The sequence below is a fragment of the Columba livia genome, chromosome 7 (assembly GCF_036013475.1).
Source record: "Columba livia isolate bColLiv1 breed racing homer chromosome 7, bColLiv1.pat.W.v2, whole genome shotgun sequence".
In the NCBI taxonomy this organism is placed as follows: Eukaryota; Metazoa; Chordata; class Aves; order Columbiformes; family Columbidae; genus Columba; species Columba livia.
Window position 1 is genome coordinate 17,337,951 of NC_088608.1, and position 22,745 is coordinate 17,360,695.

Below are 22,745 nucleotides of genomic sequence, written 5' to 3' on the forward strand. Positions count from 1 at the left end.
GTCAAGAAGTGGTTCCAATCCTTCTTCTTTTTTTCTGACTCTTAGTGTGTCTGGGCTTTTAAAGCATCTAAGGTGTCTGGACTTTTAGAGCATGGTTTTTCCTACAGCTAGATTTTCACCTTGATGTGTCAAGAGTTTGGAGCTGGTGATGCCATTGCACAGTGGAGGTTTCTCTGCTCTCCTGTGAGTGCACTTCTCACTGACTGCTTTGGCTTTGCCCAGGCATGGTGCACAAAGCTGTACCTCTGCCCTGTGTGAGGGCACTATCTGAGCTGGTACAGCTAGGAAGGCTGCAAAGGGAGGGATCTGTGGGAGTGACGTACATCCAGGATTTGTGGCTGGAAGTAGTTGGTGTTGCTGTGGCGGGTCAGGCTTGGGATGTGTGTGTGGATGAGCAGAAGCAGTGGAGATGGTCTGTTGGTCTGTTCTGTTCTGGTGCTGCTTGCTCAGGGACAGTGGCAGCACTGTGGCTGCTGCCTTGTCCCCTCCCTGCCGCTTGGCCTCTCCAGCCTCGGCTCCCCAGGCTCCTTCTGTGCTCCCCCAGGGCTTTTCTGCACACACATACAACTGTGTATGTATTTGTCTGAGATTGTGACCCGGTTAATGTAGCCTTTGTGTGGTGGGACACAGGAGGCTGCTCCAGCTCTCCTTTGAGGGGAACAGACTTGTGCTCCATGGAGGAGTGGAGATCTGTATTTGAGTCACAGCAACTCCATATGGGTGAGATGGAGAACATCATGCATGGGGTGGCTTCAGCAGAGAGTGGAGGAGGTAACAGGAGCAGTAAAGACCTGCTTGGTGTGACCTGGCTGGTGTTAGTTCAAAGTCTGCAGCTTTACCTGTGACTCCAACCTTGAATTTGCTGTCCCTGTGCTGGATGCTCGAGCAGATGTGGATGCTTTTTTTTTCCGGGACAGTCTGTGATAGTAATGGGGAGGAGATGCAGGAGGCAGCCTGAGGAGCCATGATTAATGTCTTCTGCTTTCCATTTCAGTTTTGCCAGACACAAGGCATTGAGTATCTGACAGGCAGAGTGTGGATTGGTTTGTGGCTCATCGTCTTCATCTTCATTATCGTGGCAGCCGAGGGAAGCTTCTTGGTGCGCTACATCTCACCCTTCACCCAGGAGATCTTTGCTTTCCTCATCTCCCTCATCTTTATCTACGAGACCTTCTACAAACTGTACAAGGTGAACCTCCCCCAGGGAAATGGACTGCCACATCTCTTGGTCCCCCAGGAACCTGCAGCTTTAGTGTAGAGGTGGCAGGGGAACACGGCCAGCACAGCCACAGCTTTCCTAGGCATTCTGCAGAGAAGTTCTTTGCTGGCCACTCATGCCCCAGTCCAGCTGGCCCCTGTGCCACCTCAGAGGCTGGCAGGATGAGCCCTAATGTCTGTCTCCCCTTCTCTTCCTGCAGGAGGCATTAAAGAGAGGCCACTTTTCTCCCCCCAGCCCTCACCAGCTGGGTAGGTTATGAGGCGAGGTGATGGATGCTGGGATTGTCCGTGCCCACCATCTACTGCCCTCACCTCTCCACAGAGCAGGACACCTCCGCACCCCCTGCCCCCAGTAGTGACAGTTCCCCCTGCCCCTCCTTGCAGTGACAATACCCACTGTTTCTCTCACCTGCCCAGGTGTTTGCAGAACATCCTCTGCTGAAGTTCTACCCACCGAACGTGCAGAGCAGCCTGAATACCAGCATGCTCTCTGCAGATGCGATGTCACTTGGGATCAGGATGCAGCCCAACACTGCTCTCCTTTCCCTCATCCTCATGCTGGGCACCTTCTTCATTGCCTTCTTTATGCGCAAATTCAAGAATAGCCGTTTCTTAGGAGGAAAGGTGAGTAGTTTGTGGCACCCAAATGTTAAGGACAAGGGACATGCCCAACTTCTTGCTACAGCCTTTTGTTCTTCAGAGCATTTGGACCATCCCCCAAATACCATTCCCTTAAATACCATGCAGAAGGGATGGTAGCCTGACCTAGGCTGCAGACCACAGCTGGCTGTTCATGGTATCTCCACTGTCCTGCTCTAGGGAGCTTTGCCAGAAAGGCCCCTGGGCCTTGGGAAACCTCCTTTGGCTGGATACAAATCTGTTATACTAGAATATAGGAGGAAGAGCCTACAACTTGTTCCCTTTGGACATCTCTGTACCTGCAGGGCATATGTGTAATACTTGGAGCACCATCCAAATAGGCCAGTTGGAGCAATTAGCCAGTCACTTCGAAGGGTGCTGGAGGACCGTGTGTTATGTGGGCAGTGGGATGTGCAGCCCCATGGGCCAAGGCTGGGTTCCCTTGTCCTGCTCCTCAGCAGTGCTCGGGTTTGCAGCGGGGCCTGGCCCCATCTGGGGCTTCACTTTGCCGCAGGGTGGCTACAGAGAGCCACCCTGTTCCCTCTGCCAGCAAAGGTGTCTGTTCTGCAGGCTCGGCGGATCATCGGAGACTTCGGGATCCCCATCTCCATCCTGGTCATGGTGCTGGTGGATTACACCATCACTGACACGTACACGCAGGTATGTGCCAGCCCTGCCCTCACAGCCCCTCCTGCAGCCCAGCAGTGAACCCTGCAGCCTCTGGCTCTTGTGCAATGGGGCATTTGCCTTTCCTGCCTCTTTAGTCATAACAGCACAAAGCAAATGGAGGTGTTCCCCTTGTCCTCACTCCCACGCTGAAGGGAAGCACCAAGCGGCTCGCTAAGACTGAGACCAGAGCTACAGGGACTGGTATATCCCTGGTATCCCCTGATACTCCAGCTGTTAGCAAAGGAGGCTTTAGGGGACCAGAGGGATTCAGTGCAGTTAATTCCTTGTTTGTAACTCTAAAAACTTGCAGTCAATCAGTAGGACGTAAATTGGTTATGCACACTGAAGAGCATGGCATATGGAGTGGTTTCAGTGGGATACTTGTCATGGGTTTAGTACTTAACATATTTATACTCTCCTTGACTATAGGCTACTAAATATTTTCATCACTTCATCTCAAACACAATGATCTCTTTCCTAGTTTATGCACAAACTTAAATATTATGAAACAAACCCATCTCGCATGTTTCCTTTCCCCCCTTTTTTAGTAGATGTGTAGTTATATCTTTTGTTTTGGTATTTATTTCAACTAATAACAGGGAGAGGGTGAGAGGTATTTCCTGCTCAGCATGCAAACTTTTATCAACACAGCCCGAGGCTTAATGGAATCCAAATGCATTTTTATTCATTTAAATTTCAATGACGAATCTGGTTCTATCACACATTAGTAAAATCATGCACTTTGTTACATCTTTTTCATATCCTTCTACACTTCCACAATTAATATCAAAAGCATTATCATTTCACTGTTAACTCAGCATATGTGCAAAGTCTTCTGAGAAAATCGTGCTTAGTTACACAACTTCGCTCAAGTACAAGCATTCCAGGAATATTATTCATACTTATGCTGATTAACATAAATGCAAATCATAAACTCTCCCTGCAGTGCTCACGCATGCAGATAACACGAACTGCTGGAGCACAGGGCAGAGCCGAGAGTTCAAAGGTGGGCGAATGCAGGGTCAGGTCGATGTACAGCGAGGAGTCTGTGTGGTCTCTGACTGTAGCACAAACATGATATTCCCTCTGAACATGGTCAGAGTGAGGTCATTTCCAGAGAATGTGGCCAGTTCTGGGGTCCACACTGTAAAAACAGTATTGGAAAATTGTCTCAGAAAAGGCTTGGCAAGTCTGGAAAGCCAACTAGAGAATGGTAGACAGTTCAGGACGCTTTGTTTGTCCAGGCAGAGGTCAAGGTGCATTTTAACCATGGTTTGTAAGCACTGTTGTGGGGGTGAAGTTCCTGAGACAAGATCTTTCCTTAGTCTCCTGGACAAAAACCAAGGGAATTCCAGTGACTGAAAGGAAATCGGGCAGGCCCATGCTAGGGGACATGGGATTTTTTGCACTGAAGGGGATTATCCTTGAGAAAGTCCCACATGGGTCAGGGTGGCTGTCCCATCATCTGAGGTATTCATACCAGGGAGACCACGAGGATCAAGTCTGGTCCTGTGTGAGGCCGTGGGCATGTGTGTATTGATAAGTAACTGCTGGGTTTTGCGGCTACACCACCAGAAGCTGAATGTCCCCTCTGGCCTGTCGGTCACATCTCCTCACAAGCGTGGCTGGTTCATTCACCCCATGGGCAGCAGTGGGACCTTTCCAATGTGGATGATGTTTGCTTCTGCCATCCCTGCCCTCCTGGTCTTCATTCTTATCTTCATGGAGACACAGATCACTACGTGAGTACCTCTCCCACCAATGCTAACCATCACTAACCCTGGGCAGGCAAAGCTGGGATGGGTGCTGGTACCATCAGCGTGGAGATGCGCTTGGCCCAGTGGACAGCAAGGGCAGGATCCTGGCCATTTAGGACTGTACCCTGGGTTCTCTCATCCTCTCTTGGCTTCCCTCCTAGCATACAATGTGGTGGAGACCTGCCCCAGCCAAGCCCAGGAGGAAACCTCTAACCTGAGGTTGACAGCTGCCATCCCTCTCCCTGGCCATCTCCTCCTTGTCCCCATGTGTGCCCCCTCCAGGGAGTGAACATTGTCCCTAGCCACAGTGCTGTCCCTGGGCACTGGAGTGGGCCTGGCACTGATCTGGGGTCTTTTTCTTCCCAGGCTGATTGTGAGCAAGAAGGAGAGGAAGCTGCTGAAAGGCTCTGGCTTCCACCTGGACCTGCTGCTCATTGGCACTATGGGGGGGCTTTGCGCACTCTTTGGGCTGCCCTGGCTGACTGCAGCGACAGTGCGTTCCGTCACCCACGTCAATGCCCTGACAGTCATGAGCAAGGCCATTGCACCAGGAGAGAAGCCCAAGATCGAGGAGGTGAAGGAGCAGCGTGTGACTGGAGTGCTTATCGCTGCCCTCGTCGGTGAGCCTCTGCTTGGGTGAAGGAGTCAGGGGGAATGTCAGGACTGACCACGTGAATCTCCTTCCCAGTGGCATCCCTGCCCCATGGACCAGCCTGCATTCTGCCAGCTTGCTGCATGGCTGCCCCCACCTCTACTCACATTAGCTCTCCTCTGGCAGCTTTTGGTAGCCCATCCTGGTCAATTTTCCACTGCAACCCCTCCAGCTTCTTAGACCCCTCTTGAGCTTCCCTCCCCTTGCACCCTGGGACAGACAGAGAAGAGGCAGGAGAGGGACAGAGGCCAGAGTGCCTGGCGGAGGGGCTGGCATGGGACACTCCATGCCCTGAGCTCTGTCTGTGCAGGTCTGTCCATTGTGATGGGGAACATGCTGCGGCAGATCCCGCTGGCTGTGCTCTTCGGCATCTTCCTCTACATGGGGGTTACGTCACTCACTGGCATCCAGCTCTACGAGCGGCTGCTCCTGATCTTCATGCCATCCAAGCACCACCCCGACCACATCTATGTTGTTAAGGTGAGTGAGGCAGGTTGCAGGGAACCAGGTAATGAGGAGCAGAGGAAGAATAGACAGGTGAGAGGAGGACAGTGACGGCCTTGCTAGAGTGATGCTTGGCTTGGTGACCCCCCTTTGTCTGCAAGTCTGTGCCCAGAAGTCAGTGCAGGCCATGCACAGAGATGATACAACACCAGGATAGCATGTTGACAGGCTGCACAGAGAAGTGTCTTGCCAAGATACTGCATGGATGGACTGTTTATAGGGTGATGCATTGCTTGAGTGTGTGTAGGGACACTGCATTGCCAGGTAGCTAAGCTGCTAGGTGGTACCAAACCTAGTGTGGTATAGAGTTCTGCCTTGCTAGAGAGTACAGGCAGGTAGAGCAGGCAGCAGTGTTGTATTACTGTACTAGGCTATGCAGAAGGGTTGTGTTTTGCCAGTTGGGTCTTCATTAATCTGTGTGGAAGGATAATGTGTTCTTAGACTGGATTTACCTCTCTAGGTGAAGACCTGGAGAATGAATCTCTTCACCTGTATTCAACTGGCCTGCATTGTGCTGCTCTGGGTGGTGAAATCTACAGTGGCATCCCTGGCCTTCCCCTTTGTCCTGATCATGACAGTGCCATTGCGACGCTTTGTGCTGCCCCACTTCTTCCATGATAGGGAGCTTAAAGCGGTAAGCAGATACCTGTCTTCACAGTCTGGCTTGCAACACTGGAGTGAGGTTGAGGAGATGTGGCAGACTGAAGGGCTGGGAGACCCTTCCCTGGCAAAGCCTTGGCTTTCCCTGCTGTTGTCTGGGGCTCTTTGTTTGACAGCAGTAGGTGGATGGTTAGCTTCCCCAGAGCTTGTAGCCCTGGGAGTGCAGTGTGGGAAGGCTGGGCAGCCTAGGGCAAGGTGGCAGAGGATCCTGCTATGCAGAGACCTGGAATAAGGGTTTCCTCTTTCATCTTCCTCCCTGTTTGTGACTCATTCATCCAAAGACATGCCATTTCCCCACTGATAGAGCAGCAAGGACAGCCCAGCATCACACCAGGACCTGTGGCTGCTTGGCACAGGAGCACGTAACTGCAGTGCCAGGGTGCTGGCAGCTCCTCTGCTGCTGCCAACATCCTGAGCTGCTGTTGGAGAGCAGCCTGGAGCAGCACTCAGAAGTGGGTGCTGCCAGCAGGGGAGCAGGGAGGATGTGCTGTGCTGGACCCAAGCCCCAGCGATGGGGCACTCTCAAGCAAAGACACTTACTGGAAAGGGCATTGGGCTGGGGAAGCATGGACGGGCATGAGAGGCAAAAAAAGGGACCTATTGGGAAGGGAATGAGCAAGAGCTTTGCTCTTCCTGGTGCAGCCCAGCTGCCTGGCTTGCTGTGTGCTGATTTCTCAGAGCAAGGCTCTACCTGGCGCTGGGGGTGGCTGTCGCCTTCAGACCCTGTTCTCTGCCTCTCCCCAGTTGGACTCAGAAGATGCAGAGCCCAACTTCGACGAGGATGGCCGGGACGAGTACAACGAGCTGCACATGCCTGTGTGAGCTGGGAGCTGCCCTCCCCCGTCCTGGGACAGGCTGCTCGTGCCTGCTCATCCTCCCAAGGACTAAATGGAGACTTGCTGTGAGTCACGTGATCTCTTGCCCAGACCAAGGAATGGCTGTCCCATAGCCTCACAGGAGGCAGCCCTGGCTCCTGCTGCCCTATCGCTCACTCAGCAGAGGCTCTGAGTCTCTCTCCTCTTGGACCTGGTAGGCTGAGAGATGCCTCTCACATCCTGAAGCTGCATGGGTCCTGAGTGCCTGTGGTTCAGGGGTCTGCCCCCTCCTGTGTCCAGTCTACACATGGGGAAGGGGAGCCATGCCAGCTGGTGCCACTGTGTCCCCCTCCACTACCATGAACCTGGGGTGTCTCAGCAACACGTGCCACTGAGCAGTCACAGCGATGGGCTGGATGTTGGTTACAGACGGGCAGTGGGCTTCTCCCAGGCCAGCAGCTTCCTTGCTCGGCTGGCAGACGCCATGTTACTGCTCCCTGGCGCAAGGAGGGACCAATGCTCTGGTCCTGTCATCCAGACCATCATCTGCACAATCACCCTCCCACAGGACTGTTTTCTGCTGTTGCTTAGCATGGGGGAGGCTGTTTGCTTCTTCGCAGTTTTCCCAACACTCTTCCCAAAGGAAAACCATGCAGGGAGGAGAGGCTGCATGCAAGCAGGTGTCCTGAAGCCTCAGGTGCCTGCCCCCTTGCAGAGACTAAGAGGAGTCCTGTGACATTCTGCACCTCCACAAAGGTTGCAGTGGTAAAATCTTATCACAGGGCTGCATCCCAGTTCCTGATACCTGCATTCTTGTTCCTGAGAACAAACCATATTTAAGAAGCTATACAAGAGATATAGTGCTTGAGCGCAACAGTCCTTTGGGTGGTCCCCTCCCTCTCCCAGTGATCCACTGGGTCTGGCCCCCTGCAGCCCCACAAGGAAGTCACTGAAACCCCCAGCCCCAGTTCTGCTGCCGTACCAGGGTGACTTTTCACGTCCAGAGATGCCCTCTGACTGGGAAGGAGCAGCATTCAGCATTCTCAGCACTCAGCCCCCATCAGCTCTGGGCAGCTCTGAACACCTTCCCTGGCAGGGCTGTCACCTGGGGTCTCCCCGAGCTGTCAGACCCTGTTCAGAGCTGCCCTGGAAACCACTGAGGGTGCACTTGCTGCCCACAGCAGCTCTGGGGGTGGTGCCAGAGGAGATGAGCACCCCAGCCTCTCCCTGATGGTTGGACCCACAGTGGCTTTGAGGAGGAGGCCGAGACGCTCACTCCACCATTGGATTTGGGACAAGCTGCTGTCCTGGTTCCCACTTATCAGCCTGGCTCCTGCAAGAGACAGTGGGTGCTTCATTACCGAAAGGGTCCAACACCTTCCCCAGGAGGCGGCAGAAATATCTTACCAGAGAGAGAAACCTCCCCCCGCGGCAGGTTCCTGCCCCACAGCCTGGCCCCCCTGCAGGGCCTGGGGTGGAGAGACGAATGTCTCTGTGTGTCTGTGGCCATGTGTGTCCTGTCCTCCCTGTGTAGTGTAGGAGGCCTGTTGTCGCTGTGCATTGTGACTCCTCTGACCGTAGTGGAAACAGCTACACCAATAAACTCTTCACAGGAACCACGTCCGGCTCTGCGCTTTTGTTTCTTAATTGGCAATAAATTGAATTGATTGAAATTCCGCAACACAACAAACTGTTCCTTGCCCACAACAGCAGCCAGTGAGGTAGCAAACCCCAGCTGGAGTGGGGACTGTCACCTTGTCACCCACCAGCAGCCTGAAGGTAGGCTCTCCACCACCTTCCCCAAGCAGGCTGGTTACTGTGGGCCCAGCTGGAGCTCTCGTGCTGACTGCTGGAAGCGGGAGGCAGAGCCCCATATTTAACCAGAAGCACGTGCTCATGCCTGCGTGCATCCATACCCACACATATAGGATATTTAACCAGAAGCACATGCCTGCATACTCAACAGCACTTGGTGTCTATCTCCTTACCCAGCCTGTAGCAACATGTCCAACAGCAGGGCCATGGGCTGAGCACAGAGGAAACATCTCCTTAAATATGCATTGTCTCCACACTTTCCTCCCAGGCAAGAACTGAGCCAGGTCCCCATGAGCTGCTGGCTGCCCACAGCCCACATGGTGGTGGGCTGGACGTCCTCCAGTCATGGTCTCCTGGCCGCTGCTGCTGGGAGTAGGTGGGTCACATGGCAGAGGGCTGAGCCCACCTGGGCACAGTGTTGGTAGCCATCCGGTTCCTGAGCCAGCCTTGCTGTGGGGTGGGCAGTGCCTGGCCTCGCAGCATCCTCTCCAGGTGCTGGCAGTGCTCCTGAACCTGTGGGACAGGAGGCCATGCAGGTGCCCGGCTCTTGAGCATCCACATGAGCTGGAGCACCCACAAATGTTTCCCACAGGCTGCTCCGCCATGTTAGGAAACACTCCCTCTCCCATTCCAAAATCCACAGCTCTCCCTCCTCGCACCTGAATGCCCAGAACTGCCCAACAGGCCATCAGTTTGGACTGGAGAGGTTATGGTTCTACCTGGTCCCACAAGATCCATATCCCCATCCAGATGTTCAGCCCTTTCCATGCAGCTCCCCTAACCACAGCAGTGCCTCCACTCTCACCCTGGGACGCAGGGCAGGGAGCGCAAGCAGAGCTAGCATGCGCCCCTTACCTCATCAATCCTCCGGATGAGCATGGGTCTGACCTCCAGCTCCAGCAGCCAGTCGGCCTCCAGGATGCTGTGGTGGTATTCCTCCAGCTCCAGGTTCTTCTGCAGCTCCTCGGCCGGGACAGCCTGGTGCCAACAACTCCCTGTCCCTATCCCTGGCCTCTGCCGAGGCTGGGACAGCTCTGTCCCCTTGCCCCGCTTCTGCAGGCGCAGGGTGCAGATGCGCTGGGCAACATGATGGACCTGGGCATGCAGGGCAGCTGCCCGCTGCCCACGGTGCAGCAGGGCCAGCAGCTCCTCCCGGCTTTCCCGCAGCTGAGCTTGGAGCAGCCTGGTGCTGCCTGTGCCTGAGGGCCGTGGTGGGATCAAGAGGCTGGGAAAACCCAGGGGAGAGCTGGGCTGCTGGGGGGCCCTGCCACACAGTGGGGGCTGCACAGTGCTGGGAGCCAGCCCTGCTCTGCCCTGTGCTGAAGGCTGCTGTGGCAGTGAGGGTGACAGCAATGGCAATGGTGATGGCGATAGTGATGGGGATGGTGATGGCGGCAGGGAGAGGCTGTATCTGCTGCGGTGGAGATGCACCCACTGCTGGGCAAGGTCTGCCATGGCCAGGCTCTGGTGAAAGACATCAGGGACCAGCCGTAAGACCTTCTCAAAGGGCTCCACGCCAGCGAAGCCACACAGGTCAAGCAGGCTCTGGGGGCTGAAGACCCGCTCACTGAGGGCTCCCCCCTGCAGCAGCAGCCCCCAGTTACGCCGGCAGGTGAAGAGCTGTGTGGCCAGGTGTGGAATGGACAGCAGGGGGGACTGCTGGGTGGTGTGGCTGGCTGGCTTCTCGTGCACATACAGGTTCTCGCAGAGTGGGACCACCACCATGGTGTCAAACCTCTCCTTTAGAGTACTCAGGTGCTGCAGGTAAGAGGCCAGCCAGCTCACATAGCTGGCCACATCAGGGCTGGCCGAGCTGGGTTGGTGCTGGACGAGCCGCTGCAGGTGCTGCCAGCTCTCCACCTGCCCCGAGGGGCTCCACGGCAGCACCAGCAGCAGCACGTGGTACAGGCGGCGCAGGTCAAAACCCTGCTGGCACCGCTTCACGTGCCCCACAAAGGCACCAATCTCCCCTTCGAGGGCAGAGTAGAGGACTTCCATGGGCAGCCACAGGGATGAAGAGGAGGCAGCCGGGATCGCAGCTCATCCACACAATCCTGGGCCCCAGATCCGCTGGAAAACACAGCACACCAGGATGCAGTGCATGGGCTGGTGCAGGCAGGATTACTGCAGGGGCTCTAGTTTGGGTCACACGTGTGGGCTGAGCCTGCAGACTGTGCCACCACAGGCTGGATTGCCACTTTGAAGGATGGGACATCTGGCCAGCTCAGATGAATCAGTTCCAGCTGCTCTGCTGGAGAGGAGACAGCAAGTGGGTGGGGAGGAGGGCAACAGGTTTGGGCTGGAGCAGGAGGAGTGAGGGAGCTTCAAGGAGTGAGCTCAGATGGGTACCCACACTTCTGCAAAACCAGAGAAGGGAGAGGTTGCTGGGTGCTGCCACACCAGGGAGCATATTGGACAATAAAAGCTGCAGTGCAGGGAGAGGAGCCAAGAGGCTGCCTGCAGCCCCAGAGGATGCTGCTGTTTGCGGAGGGAGAATACCTTGGGTGCCCACCATGCCGCAGCTGCCTGGGGGATGCTCTGGGATGGGGCAAATGTCCTGCTTCTCCAGAAGGAGACTTGGTCATGCTAGACCAGGACTGTGCTCTGAAGAGCAGCTTCTTCCACCTCTTTGCTGTTTGAGAAGAGGTTTATGTTTACAAAAGTAAGCAGCCACTCTTGCCAGTCCGGTGAACTAAAAATAGGAGATATGTCCCCAAAACTATCAACCCTATTATTTTAAACCATCTTATGTTTAGGCAAACTATTTGGATTTCTGTTTCTGCCACACGGGTTCAAGTACACTCAAGACACCTTCTCCAGCTATTTTTATTCTCTGCAGCCAAGAGGGGCTGGCACATCTCTGTTGGGAGATACCACTGGCATCTGCTCACATGGCTGGGCTGCTGGGAAGTTAAGGAAATTGCTGGCTAAGACCATCGCCATGAAAAAACTGGGAACTTGTGTATCTGGAAATCCTTGCCTGGACTTTGCTCTCTGCTATCCAGGAACTCAAACTTCATAAAAGTAAATTAAAAAATCATTTTTCCTCTTTCCAGAGAGGAGGGGGTTGTGAGCCCGGCACCTGAGAGGGCAGGTAAAAGTGGCAGGAGGAGACAGCACAGTGTGTTCCTTGCACTGCAGGCTGGAGGGGAGAGAGCAGCTTCAGTTGCACTTGTGTTCTGCAACCAGCATCTGCAAGCAGGTTTGTTTAAATGTGAGTTACATAAGTCTGGGGAGAGCAGAGCTGATGCTGAGGGGAAAGATTCCTTTGTATGAAGCCCCAAAGATCAGCTAAAGAACAGCTCCATCTCATGGGTGCCAGGGTTCAGCTTGCTGTTGCTGATGCTCAGGACCACGAGCAAGTACTGCTGAGCACCAGTAACCCTGCACATCCCTGCCATGGCTCCAGCCCCATACTCTCTGCCCCCTTCTGCCCTCTATCCACCTCCCCTCTGCATTGAAATGGACTCACCAGCCTTAGGAGAGGAGAAGGGGCTGAGCTGGCCCCTGCTGCCAGCCAGAGGAGGAACCTGCCCTACTCAGGCTTGGACACAAACTTTTCTCTCCATGGGAACAGCAGGTTCAGACGTGTCCCTCACACTGGAGCCAGCCTTTCACGGAGCCAGCCTTTCACGGAGCCAGCCTTTCATGGAGCCAGCCCCACAGGCATTGCCATGGAGCTGCAAGGCAGAGATGCAGATCCTCCCAGCCCCTCTCCCTCACACAGGTCTTTGCAAAGGACACTTCTCTCGTGGGGACACCTGAATCCTGGGCACAGGCTTCGGTAGCACGTTTCCTCGATACAAGTGAGTATTTTTGTGCCATTCCTGAATTTGTCCCAAAGTCTTGCCTGGCCTTGGCTAGAGGGAGGCTCCTTAGCCTTGGGCGGTTTGCTGCCTGCCTGCTGCCTTGTGTCCCTGTCCTGTCCCTCCCAGTGTGTCGTCCTTGCAAGGCTCTTTAGAGGTGCCTGTGTCTTTAGACTCTCTGAGGTGCCCGTGCTGGGACTACTCCCCAAAGGGGCTCTTAGGAGAAGCAAATGTTCTCTTGAGGGAGTGGGAAGGGGAAATGGGAGCAAATCCACTGTTAGAAACCTCTGACAGGGACAGCATCCCTGGAACAGGGGTCTGGCCCCAATAGTTCTCCTTCCACTTTCACCTGGCTGCCCATGGGAGTGGGAGCCTTGACTACCATGTTTCAGCCTGCTCAGCAAGCAAGTCCTGCCTGCTCAGAGAGCTGGCCGGGCTGTGCCCAGCCCTCCTGCCTGGCACCAGGACCCCATGGGGAGGGAGCCAGGGTGCCCTAGTTGGGAGCTATGCAATGAGAACAGCGCTGGGACACTGTGTCTGTGCAAGTTTCCACTCTCCAGGTGCACGCTTTTGGCTGGGGTACACCTACCCACAAGCCACCACGTCTTGCTGTGCAGAGATGACTCACTTGAGTATCCCTGCAGAGATGGACAAAGCTTCTGTAAGGTCGGGACACGGAAGTCTCACCCTGAACTTTGAAATGTGGCTGCCAAAGCTTCTTCCCTGCAGGGAGCAGCAGGAAGATGGGCTGGTACCCATGGATGTCCTGCCTCGCTCAGAGGGGACCACTCAGGAGCCAGAGCAAGGAGAAGTGCTGAGCACCAGCACTGCACTGTATCCCCTATTGAATCCCATATTGCTCCTGCCACATCACTCTGCAACCTCCTGAGCCACAGGCTGCCAGATGCGACCTTGCCACCAAGCAGGACAGAAGGATAATCTTCCTCTTGTGACTTCTGCAGAGAGGGAAGACCTTGTGGTCTCTGCTGCAGGAGCCCAGCTGGATGATTGCCTTCATCTATCAGCCCAGTGTCCCTGCAGGATACTCCCGCTCCAGCAACAGGGTACAGCAACATCACGGTGGGTGGGAGAGGCTGGGGAGCAGCCAGCTCGGGCTGTGACAGGCTCTTTTTCTCAGCAAGGACAGACAGCCAGATGCTGGGGCTAGTTCCCGGGGCTCGGAACTGGGGCTGCACTTGCTTTTCAGCCCTGAAATGGGCCTCAAAACCAGGTTCTCTGGTACACAGGAGGTGCTAGCACAGCCTCACCTGCTCCCTGGGTTTGCTAACCCAGTAGCCCAGCATTGCAGATCACCTCCTGGGGACTTACAAGGGGCATGTACACCAAAACAGGGCAGAGATTGGCACCAGTTTGGCTGCAGGTGCATAGTAAGAAGAAGAGCTCTCTCCTTTAGCATAGAAATAGTTTTGCAGACTGAAGCTGCACAGACGAGATCAGGAAGAGGAAATGTACTGAGCTCTGGCTACCAGCACCCATCAGCAGACCTTGGCCACAGCCATGGCCAGTGATATGACACCATTTAACCTCCTCGCTTGCTTGCCTGGGCTTATCGTGCAGCCATAGACAGAGAGCTACTTGTGTCTGGTAAAACAGCTCAGACTGGGAAATGCCTGCACCACAGCTGGCTGACACACTTTCTACAGCATGAATCCCACAGTGATGGTATCTGTGAGCAAAGCCCTGCTTATACACTCAGCTAAGCAGAATCCGCAAGGCTGTTTGTAACAGAGCCATCTGTGACCTCCACAGCATCACACCATTAATAGTGAAGCTTGGTCTGGGTCAAACAAAAGCAGGGCAGGCTTAATAGGAGAGGAAATTAGGTGGATGTGTTTGGCTGGCCTCATCCCTGCATGTTCCAACTGTAATTATAGCCCTTGTGCAGCTCAGCTCTCTTATTCAGCGATCTTGCCACCAGGATTGCGTTTCTCATGACCGAGGTGTAAAAGCCACACGGTGATATGTTTTGGTCCCAAGCAAATCTGCAGCAGCACAAAGGGAGCAGTGGCAGGGAACCTCAGTTTGTTGCTTGACATGTGGTCTGGGATGTGGAAGGGAAGGAAGGGAAAGGTTGGGCAGGCGAAACAAGATCAGGACCCCTATCTGCAGAGAAAGCTGGTGATACCTGATTAGAGGTTTGGTCCATCCAGCATGGCCAGCTGCAGATGGGGCTGGTAGGAAGTCACAGCTAGTGCTCACCCCAGTGAGGCAGCTTGGGAGGATGCTTCAGAGGCCAAGGGGTGGCACAGGGTGACAGCGGGGTGGATATCCTCGCATCCACCCTCTGGGCTCTTCTGCTCCAGCTCTTGTGCTCAGGCTGAAAATTAAGAAGACATCCTGTTTTCCTGACCCACGGAGAGAGGGCAGCCCTGGAGGGCATTCCTGTGCCAGGGCAGGATAAAAAGCTTTTTCTGCTGTGGTCAGACTAAGCAGGGATGCAGGCACCCTTGGCCCGGGCTCAGTAGTGTGCAAAGGCAGCACTCTGCGCTGCAGTGAGATAGGCTCACTGCTGATGGTGGCTGAAATGAGACAGGAACCACGGTGTTGCTCGGGACACTGAGCACATTGTCCCCCCTTGCAAGGAGGACTCCCCTTCACACTCCTGCTCTCCAGGGGAGCAGGTGCTACAGTGCTTTGTGTGACCCTGTGGAAGCCTCTCTAGGAGACTTTAATCACATTCCTCTGGAGCAGGGACACATCTGGTACAAACATGATACTGTCCCCAAGGAGCCTGGGCTAATTCCTGCTGCAGAGCCCCAGAGCAGCCCTAGGCAGGGAGAGATTCAGCATGTCTTCACTCACTGCCATCTTCATCTTGCAGGGGCAGGGCTGTCTTGTGAGCAGCAGGGCAGGAGGGGAGGTCCACAGGTTTGTGCTGAGCTGAGGCCATCTGAGCGTGAGCTGGTCTGGCCACACCTTACCCTGGTCTGAGCTGTGGTTGGGCTCCTCTCAGGCTGGGAATGGGAGAAGGGAGAACCTGTCCTTTTTTTTAAAGCTGATTTCAAGCAGTTGTGAAATTGGAGTGGGGAGGGGGATGGGGCTATCAGGACAGCATGTGTCCCCTTCCCCTCACACATGTGAGATCTGTGGCAGGGGAGCACCTCAGTGTGTGGTGCTCTACCAGGGTCAGGCCACTCCTGCAAATGGACATGCTTGAATTTTGGCCGCTGCTTCTCAGTAGTTCTCCTCCTTTTTGCGAACCCTCTCCTGGCTGCTCTGTGCTTTGGACCAGGGGGATTTAGTGGTACTGCCAAAGCAGCAGGGCCTGCCAGCAGGGACTGCAATGGTGGCAGCACATGGCAGAGCCCAGGCACCTTCCTACTGCATCTGTGCCTCTCTGTGCCCCTGGCTGGGTCCGAGGTATCCTGCTTCTGCTGCCAGCTTTCCGGAGTGAGATCATCCCAGGGATGATGGTGGGGGAGATCAGTTCCCCACCCTACGAGTATGGCTCTGACAAGCCGTTGGGGAGGCGGCACCCATAGCCGAGGTGTCACAGCTCGTTTCCTCGCAGGTGATGGGAGAGCAAGCCTGGCAGATGCTCACTGCCCGCAGCAGGGGCACACTGGCCTGCCTTCCAGTTGTGTGCCAGACCTGTGGCAGAGGAGGAAATTAGGATATTGTCTGGTGTCCAGGAGGAATTCCTGCCTCGGCTTGTTCCTGCCAGTCCTCCACCGACCTTCCTTCGGTGTGGAAAGCCCAGCAGGAAGCTGACTCACTGTCTGCTGCCGCCAGGGCTGGGTGCGGGGCTCTGCTGCCTGCAGCACCAGAGGGCTGCTCCTTTCATGGATGAAGGAATAGCTCATCACCCAGAACCCCCAGCACCCACCTGCCCTGGCTTGGCTCTGCCACAGCCCAGCTCTCTGCCGACAAGCAGAGAACAGTCATGTCACCCTGGTTTCTGTGCCATTTGCCTCTGGGCTGGCGGGAAGGCTGGGAGCTCACTGCATTGCCGCTGTCACTGCCAAACATGCAGGCAGCACTGCTGCTCCAGGCTTGGGGCAGGAGGCAGCCTTGAGGCAGGAAGGGGTCCTGGGTTTGTCCTGTGTGATGGGACTCATGCCAATCTTCATTGACTGTTTCAGGTTCAAAACGTCACTGATGTGGCAGGCAGCCCCAGAGCTGCTGCGGTGGCAGAAGTGAGGTGCCAGACATGGTGGTGGCAGCATCCAGGTGGCAAGCAATGGCAAGTCAGCACTCACCTGCTTATCAAAGCTCTGCAAAGAAGCAGAAGCTGGTAGCCACCCTTTCCCAGTGAGCGGCACCCAAAGAGATTTAGGAGACAGTTCAGACATCAGCGTTTTGAGCTGGGCTGTGTGAATATAGGACTAATAATTTAATCCATTAACAGGAGCAAATATCAGGCATAAGTTTCTTATTAAGATTCATGCCACCTTTCCTGCCAGGCTGATGGAGCACAGGGCTGACAGCATCAGTCACTGTTACTGTGTTTGGGGAATCCAACGCTTACTGTCTGGACTGTTTGGAAAGTTACTCTGTTCTGAGCATGAGGTCGAGTCACTTTCTGCTGTCTTATAAGGTGTCACTCGACAGTAGTTTAACACTAAAAACCTTGTCTTTTGAAGGTTGGTTCCTTACCTCACCCTGGGCTTTCCAGAGTCTGCTAGCACCCTGTCTCAGAGCTGCAGGGAGATCTGTCAGGCTGGAACAGCAACTGCTTCCTTACAGCCCAGCAGTACATGGGCTGCACTGCTGTCACCAGGCTTAAAACTGCAGCAGTTATGGGCCTAGACATTTTTTCCACAGTGTGTGTGTATAAACACAGCCTTCCAGCAGCCTCTGGGAACCAATGAACAGGAAAGGGAAAGGTTTCTCACAAGGACCCTGGCCTGGGAAACAAGAGTAAGTCCCCAGGTTTATGATGAGTGCATTTGGGTTGACTGGTGTGTTTGCTGGGAACAGGTTTGCTGCCAGCTTGCCACTTCTTTGTCAGATCTCCCTGGATGTGCAGCTGTGAGGGTCATGCCTTGATGGGCAAACCACCTCTGGATGACAGAATCCACGGCCAAAGTTTCTCCACTGGAGAAGTCTGGGAGGGAACATCTGGGGATGGAAATGCCTGCTGGTGGACAGCCTTGGCGGGAAGGTGGGCGGAAGAGGTAAAGGAGAGGTGTGCTCCTCAACTTTCCCATGGCTGTGAGGAGCTCCACAGCACTCCAATGATCACTCAGAAGTGAAAAGTTGGACAGCCAAAATGGTCCGCAGAAGCAGCAGTAGTGGAGGAGGAATGTTCCTCCTGCAGGTAGAAGGCTGACTGTGGCAGAAACAGCCTGATGACGAATGTGTGGCTGTGGAGGGGACTGTCAAGGACACATCGCTGTTGAGTTGATCTAATCCCCTTCACTTACAGGGTAATTGGCCTTGCGGATAAAAGTATTAGATGTGAGATGAGGACTGTAGCCAGGCTTCTGGTGCCGTCTTGCATGATGTTTTCATAAGACAGGGAAAGTGATGTAGATTTAGCTAATCCAGCACAAGTACAAAAGAGGTTATATAGTCACGACCAGGTTAGCTCTCAGTGACTTGGTGTCAGAACAGAAGGATACATACATGATAGTGACACATATTAGGAAACCTTTCCAAAAGGTCCAGATAGCGAAGGTGGAATAGGCTGGTGGGGGCAGTTGTCACAGGTTAGACAGGCGTCTGTTGCAGTGCCCTAGGTGTGACTCTGTCTTTTGGCAGAGGCTGGACAAAATACTGCCTCAGAACCCCATGTCTTTTAAGTAGTTCAAAAAGTGCATTATTCACCAAAAAAACCCTCACAGTCCAAAAAACTTCCCCTGTTCCTTTGTTTGTTCTCCTTCATTCTTTCAGAATAAATGAATGATTCTTACTACGGCAAAAATCACCTCCCCACAGTGTAGGTACTCGTGCATTATGAGCTGGCCATACTTTTTTTGACAAACTTTACCTAGCCTCTTACTGTATGTCACCTGTTCCAGATCTGAGACATGCAATTTTAAAGTTCTGTCAGGATTCCTGTTAACAATCTCTCTCACTGTATGACGCTACACTGACCTGCTGAAGGGACACCAAACCCAAAACGTTTCTTATTCCAGATAACATCAATTGTCCTCCCAAACCCCACGCTTGGCTGCTGTGTACCGAGAGGGTCCCTCTTCCCCGCTGCGTGTCCGCTGGTGGCCACGACCACTCAAGCGCAACTGGAGCTCTCGAACCCCAGACCCTTTCCAGCACCCCCGTTTCGAGATGCTGGCTCCTCCCCAGCCAGCGTGGCTAGCTCCCCTGCTCCTCGATGCTCAAGCACACGCACGCCGGCCAGCCCCGCCGCAGCCGCAGCGGCCGCGCTCTCCGCGCCCCGGGGCGGAGCGGGGCGGAGCGGGGCGGCCCGGCCGCTCCTGGCTGCCCGCGGCCAGCGAGGCGGAGCCAGGGCGGCGTGGGGCCGGCGAGTCGTGCCTGCCCGGCCGCGGCGATGCGGCGCTGAGAGCCAGCCGGCAGCTCCCGGTGCGGGGCCAGACAGATGGACGCCTCTCTCTGCCAGGTGGGCAGCGGCGGGGACCGAGACGCAGTGGCGGCGGCGGGGTGGTCCCTGCCCGGGGGCTGGGGAAGGAGGGGGCAGCCGGGCGGAGGCCGGTCGGCAGGGGTGGGACGCGCATCACGGTGCCGTACCCAGGCTCGGGGCTGCCGGGCGCTGCCCTGGGCCGGGTGCGCCTCCCGAGCGGCGGGATGCTGCGCTCCCCGTGGGGTTCGCCGCCCCCCGCTGCCCCCTCGCCATGGCAGTCCCGGTTACACTTTTTCTTGAGCGCTGAGACACGGCGGGTTTTGTCCCCGGCTGCTCTCCAGAGCCAACGCGGCTCCGGGCAGCCCTTGTGAGGAGCTGAACGGGTTACGGGAGCCAGAACCCGAGAGATGTGCGGTTCCAGCAATGCAGGCTGAGGGCTGCTTGCAGGAGAGGATTTGTCGCATGATAGTCATGGCTGCCCAGAGACGGCTCGCATGATGCTTTAATCCCCTGGAGCGACTTAAGGGTCCGGAGCCTGCTGCTGCCTGTGTGTGCATGTCACAGCCCGGCTCGCCGCACGTGGCACCGGGCCAGAGCCCGGTGAGGATCTGGGGAGCATGAAACAGGAGGGAGCGTCCGCCTGGGTCCTCTGCCCAGTCACCTTCACGCTGGTGGGCAGAACGAATTTCTCTGGAGCCAGGCTCATACCTGTTAGATGTGGGCTCTGGTCCCATGTGTGCCTGCAGTGCCCTTTCCTTGGGGGTTTGCAACAGCCATGTGGGGCAATTGTGCTGTCCGGGACAGGGAAAGTGACGTGATGAAAGTGGTCCCGGTGCCATGCACACCCCAGATTCCCCAGAATTCTCTCTGCCACTTCCCTTGCCTGAGCATACCCAGGTCTCCAGCCCTGCCTGACACCACCTTTGGTTGTGAGGGGTAGATGAGTGCAAGGTTGGGCAGCCCTTACTGGCCCCATGGGTGACAGCTTGTGCTCATGGCACTGGCAGTGGGCACGGCAGGCACTGTGGGGTGATGATACCATCCTGAGGTCTGTGGCTGAACTCCAAAAGCCTCCTGTTTGGGGCCAGGCACATCAGATATCCCCTGCCTCCAACCTCCGTTTAATTTCCAGACCATTAAACCCAGTGTCTGGATCTTACTGTGTCCTGGTTGTGGTGAGGGAACTGGCAGCCCCCCCCGAGCAGCCTGTTGTCAGTGGGCTTGAGCAGCTGATGGGCTCAGGCCTGCCCCTTCCCCCGGTGAGGCACTTTCTTTATCAGAACAGATGTTTTCTCAGATCTGGCTCCATCGAGGAAGGAGGGGCTGCCCTGGGGGCTGTGTGGTTGGGGCTGCCCCGCGGCAGGCACAGCACATCACCCAGGATCCTTTCAGCCATTAACTGATTAACTTGCTGCTCCTGGAAGCCTGGGCTGCCTGTATCTAATCAGATGGAGGCCAGGGTTTCCCAAAGGGCCATTTCACCAGAGCTTTTATGCCCATCGATGCATCAGGAGGAACCTCTTGGTTTATTGCAACAGGAGTAGCCACTGAGGAGCCTCAAGTGCCTGACAGGAATCGGAGGCTGGAGAGGGGATGCCCAGAGGTGCGTGTCTTGTCAAGCAGCACCCAGCAGAGAACTGCCTGCTTTGTCCAGCTCCACTTGTCCAGACGTTATTCTGCTATTATTTGGAGAAACAAGGATTTCCAGGGAAGGACTGAGGGGCAGCCCTGAAACCAGGGACTCTCCAGGAGCATTACATCTCTTGTTAATCATGGGTTTAAACCCTGGTGAGGCAAGGTGGCCAAGGCTGGAGAACCCAGGCGAGCGTACATGGGAAAGCATCAAGCTTTGCTTCGCAGGAAAGGCAGTGGGGGTGGGAGTGGGGATGTGGCTTCCCTGGAGTGGGAATGTTTGGCATTTTCTGCACCCCAGCCACTCTTCCTCCTTCTCCATGGGGGGTTCTTGGTGGGAGGGCAATGCCTGAGCAGAAGAGAGTTGCTCCACCTCTTTCTGCTGCAGCAGAAGCCAAGCTTGTCCCAGGGGATGCATGTCAAGCCTTACAATGAATAGCTTAAACTCCAGCACGTTGTTGGTCTTGCCTTAGCAGGCTCCCATGCTGTGCTTGCAACATTTAGATACCATGCTCAGCAATGTGGTTAGTGTCTGGGGTTAGGTGGGATGCCATGTGTCTTCCCAGCTTTCCTAGGTCCTCCCTCGGCATGCTGGAGACCAAAGGAGTTCCTATTCTTTGAAGTTTATCTATTCTAAGTGGCTCAGTGATGGATTCCACCTACTTATTGTCGTGGCTCTACCAAGGAAGGAAAAGTTTTGGCCAGTCGTGTCTACTTGACATGGCTGAAGGGCTTCCCATGTGCCATGCCCTTCTCTGACTGGTAATCCTGGGGACAGCAAGCTGGTGGGTTGCATGCTGCTACTGCCCTTCCCCTGTGGCATCCCAGGTGGGCCAGATCAGAAAGTCTTCATCCTCAGCAAGCAGTACAGCACAAAGATGTGTGCCTCTGCCATCTGGGGTCTGGTGTGCAGCATGGCTCAGGGATGTGGTGGATGATGCCTTTGCTCCAGCTGGGTATGAGCATAGGAGCCGAGATGGTATGTGCGCTCTGCTGTCTCCTTTCTTGGCTGCTGCAGCGAGTCCTGTGCCCAGACAGGGAGGAGGGGCCCCAGGGGCCATGGCTGTGGCACAGTGACAGATGATAGTTTTCCTACGTGTCTGGAGTGTGGGCAGGATGTGGGGTGACACAGAGGATGTGACTCGCTCTCCAATTCCCCAGCAGGAGCAGGAATGTCGTGGCCAGGGTTAAAGGAGACACTTCTCCCATCCCATCCCATCCCATCCCATCCCATCCCATCCCATCCCATCCCATCCCATCCCATCCCATCCCATCCCATCCCATACCTCTGCTCTCCAGCTGGAGTGAGCAGCTGGCATGGACCCACGGTCAGCCTGCACTGATGAGCAGCAGCATCCATTGGAGTCACAGATGCTGTTCTTTTCCTCATGTGCCACTGGCCTAGAAATGCTGGCATTTTAAGTGTTAAACAGTTTTTCTCATGGTTCTGTTGGTAAAATGCAATGCTTTTCAGCTGTGTTGTAAAATAAATGCCTCAAAGTCCTTAAGGGTAAAGAGAAAGGCAGGGGAAATCCTGTGCATATGGCCTGCATGGCTGTGGTGGTCTGAGCTGTCCTTCCTACAGCTTGACCTGGTCTTCGCTTACTGCCCCACATTGTCCCACAGCTACAGCTTGACTCTTCTTTGTGGCCTGGGACATCTGGGAGTGGGTAGAGGAAGTGCTTCCCTCAAGGACACATACAGACCAGTTTGGAGCCTCAGGGTCAAGTTCATGGAGGAGTACAAGGGCTAACTGAGTTGTCACAATACATGCATCTGAGCTGCTTTCTTGGCCCCAGACTGAGCTGGGGAGCAAGCAGCTCTGCCAGGTCTCTTTTGCTCTGGCATCTTTGCCCCGGCTGCTGCACGGGTGTGCTGACTGCTTGATGCAACTGGGAAGTGTCTGACTACTGCACAAAGCCATCAGTTAGTTTGCAGAGTGTGGCCCTTGGCCGACCATGTGATACTCAGTTGTACATGCTGTCCTCCAGGTATCTGATAGTTCCTTAGACCTGTTGTAAACTTGTGTGTGAGTATTTGCAGGCAGAGTACATGAGTAAGGAGAAGAACTGA

The 22,745-nt window shown here is 55.0% G+C and overlaps 3 protein-coding genes across 9 annotated transcripts in view; 2 read left to right on the forward strand and 1 right to left on the reverse strand.

Annotated features, from left to right (window-relative positions):
* Positions 1–8,533, forward strand: part of SLC4A3 (solute carrier family 4 member 3) — a 34,906-nt gene extending 26,373 nt beyond the window's left edge. For both annotated transcript variants that reach the window (XM_065069605.1, XM_065069606.1), the window contains exons 16-23: positions 995–1,189; positions 1,636–1,842; positions 2,428–2,517; positions 4,102–4,268; positions 4,650–4,903; positions 5,246–5,415; positions 5,900–6,073; positions 6,844–8,533. In XM_065069605.1, the coding sequence (XP_064925677.1) occupies positions 995–1,189; positions 1,636–1,842; positions 2,428–2,517; positions 4,102–4,268; positions 4,650–4,903; positions 5,246–5,415; positions 5,900–6,073; positions 6,844–6,921 (1,335 nt within the window). In that variant the 3' untranslated portion in view covers positions 6,922–8,533. The remainder of the gene's footprint in view (positions 1–994; positions 1,190–1,635; positions 1,843–2,427; positions 2,518–4,101; positions 4,269–4,649; positions 4,904–5,245; positions 5,416–5,899; positions 6,074–6,843) is intronic.
* LOC110360425 (uncharacterized) lies at positions 3,241–12,260 on the reverse strand. 3 transcript variants are annotated; one of them, XR_002416314.2, is made up of 3 exons: positions 9,585–12,260; positions 8,903–9,242; positions 3,241–3,670 (listed from the first exon to the last, which is right to left on the reverse strand). XR_002416314.2 is itself a non-coding variant. In XM_021290794.2 (2 exons), exons 1-2 carry the CDS (start codon positions 10,725–10,727, stop codon positions 3,623–3,625), a joined length of 1,191 nt encoding a protein of 396 aa, XP_021146469.1. In that variant the 5' UTR covers positions 10,728–12,260; the 3' UTR covers positions 3,241–3,622. The 3 variants fall into 3 exon arrangements, 2 of the variants coding, with proteins under 2 accessions (XP_021146469.1, XP_064925688.1); XM_021290794.2 differs by lacking the exon at positions 8,903–9,242; XM_065069616.1 differs by lacking the exon at positions 3,241–3,670 and having other exon boundaries at positions 8,673–9,242.
* Positions 12,261–12,414: 154 nt separating this feature from the next.
* The window catches only part of LOC102088480 (unconventional myosin-X-like), a 99,005-nt gene continuing 88,674 nt past the window's right edge, over positions 12,415–22,745 (forward strand). The window contains exon 1 of one of the 4 annotated variants that reach the window (XM_065069626.1): positions 12,415–12,535. Coding sequence is in view for 1 of the 4 variants with exons in the window: in XM_065069624.1 (XP_064925696.1) it covers positions 19,059–19,079 (21 nt within the window). In the remaining 3 variants the exon portion in view is untranslated. Of the gene's footprint in view, positions 12,536–18,893; positions 19,080–22,745 lie in introns of those variants that run through there. The other 3 variants (XM_065069629.1, XM_065069624.1, XM_065069627.1) reach the window with 3 other exon arrangements.

Bases quoted from the DNA above. Each gene is read 5' to 3' on its own strand.
- LOC110360425 (XM_065069616.1), bottom strand. From the start codon at position 10,727: ATGGAAGTCCTCTACTCTGCCCTCGAAGGGGAGATTGGTGCCTTTGTG. The intron at 9,243-9,584 runs GTAAGGGGCGCA...CCTGTCCCACAG, and splicing joins TCATCCGGAGGATTGATGAG to GTTCAGGAGCACTGCCAGCA.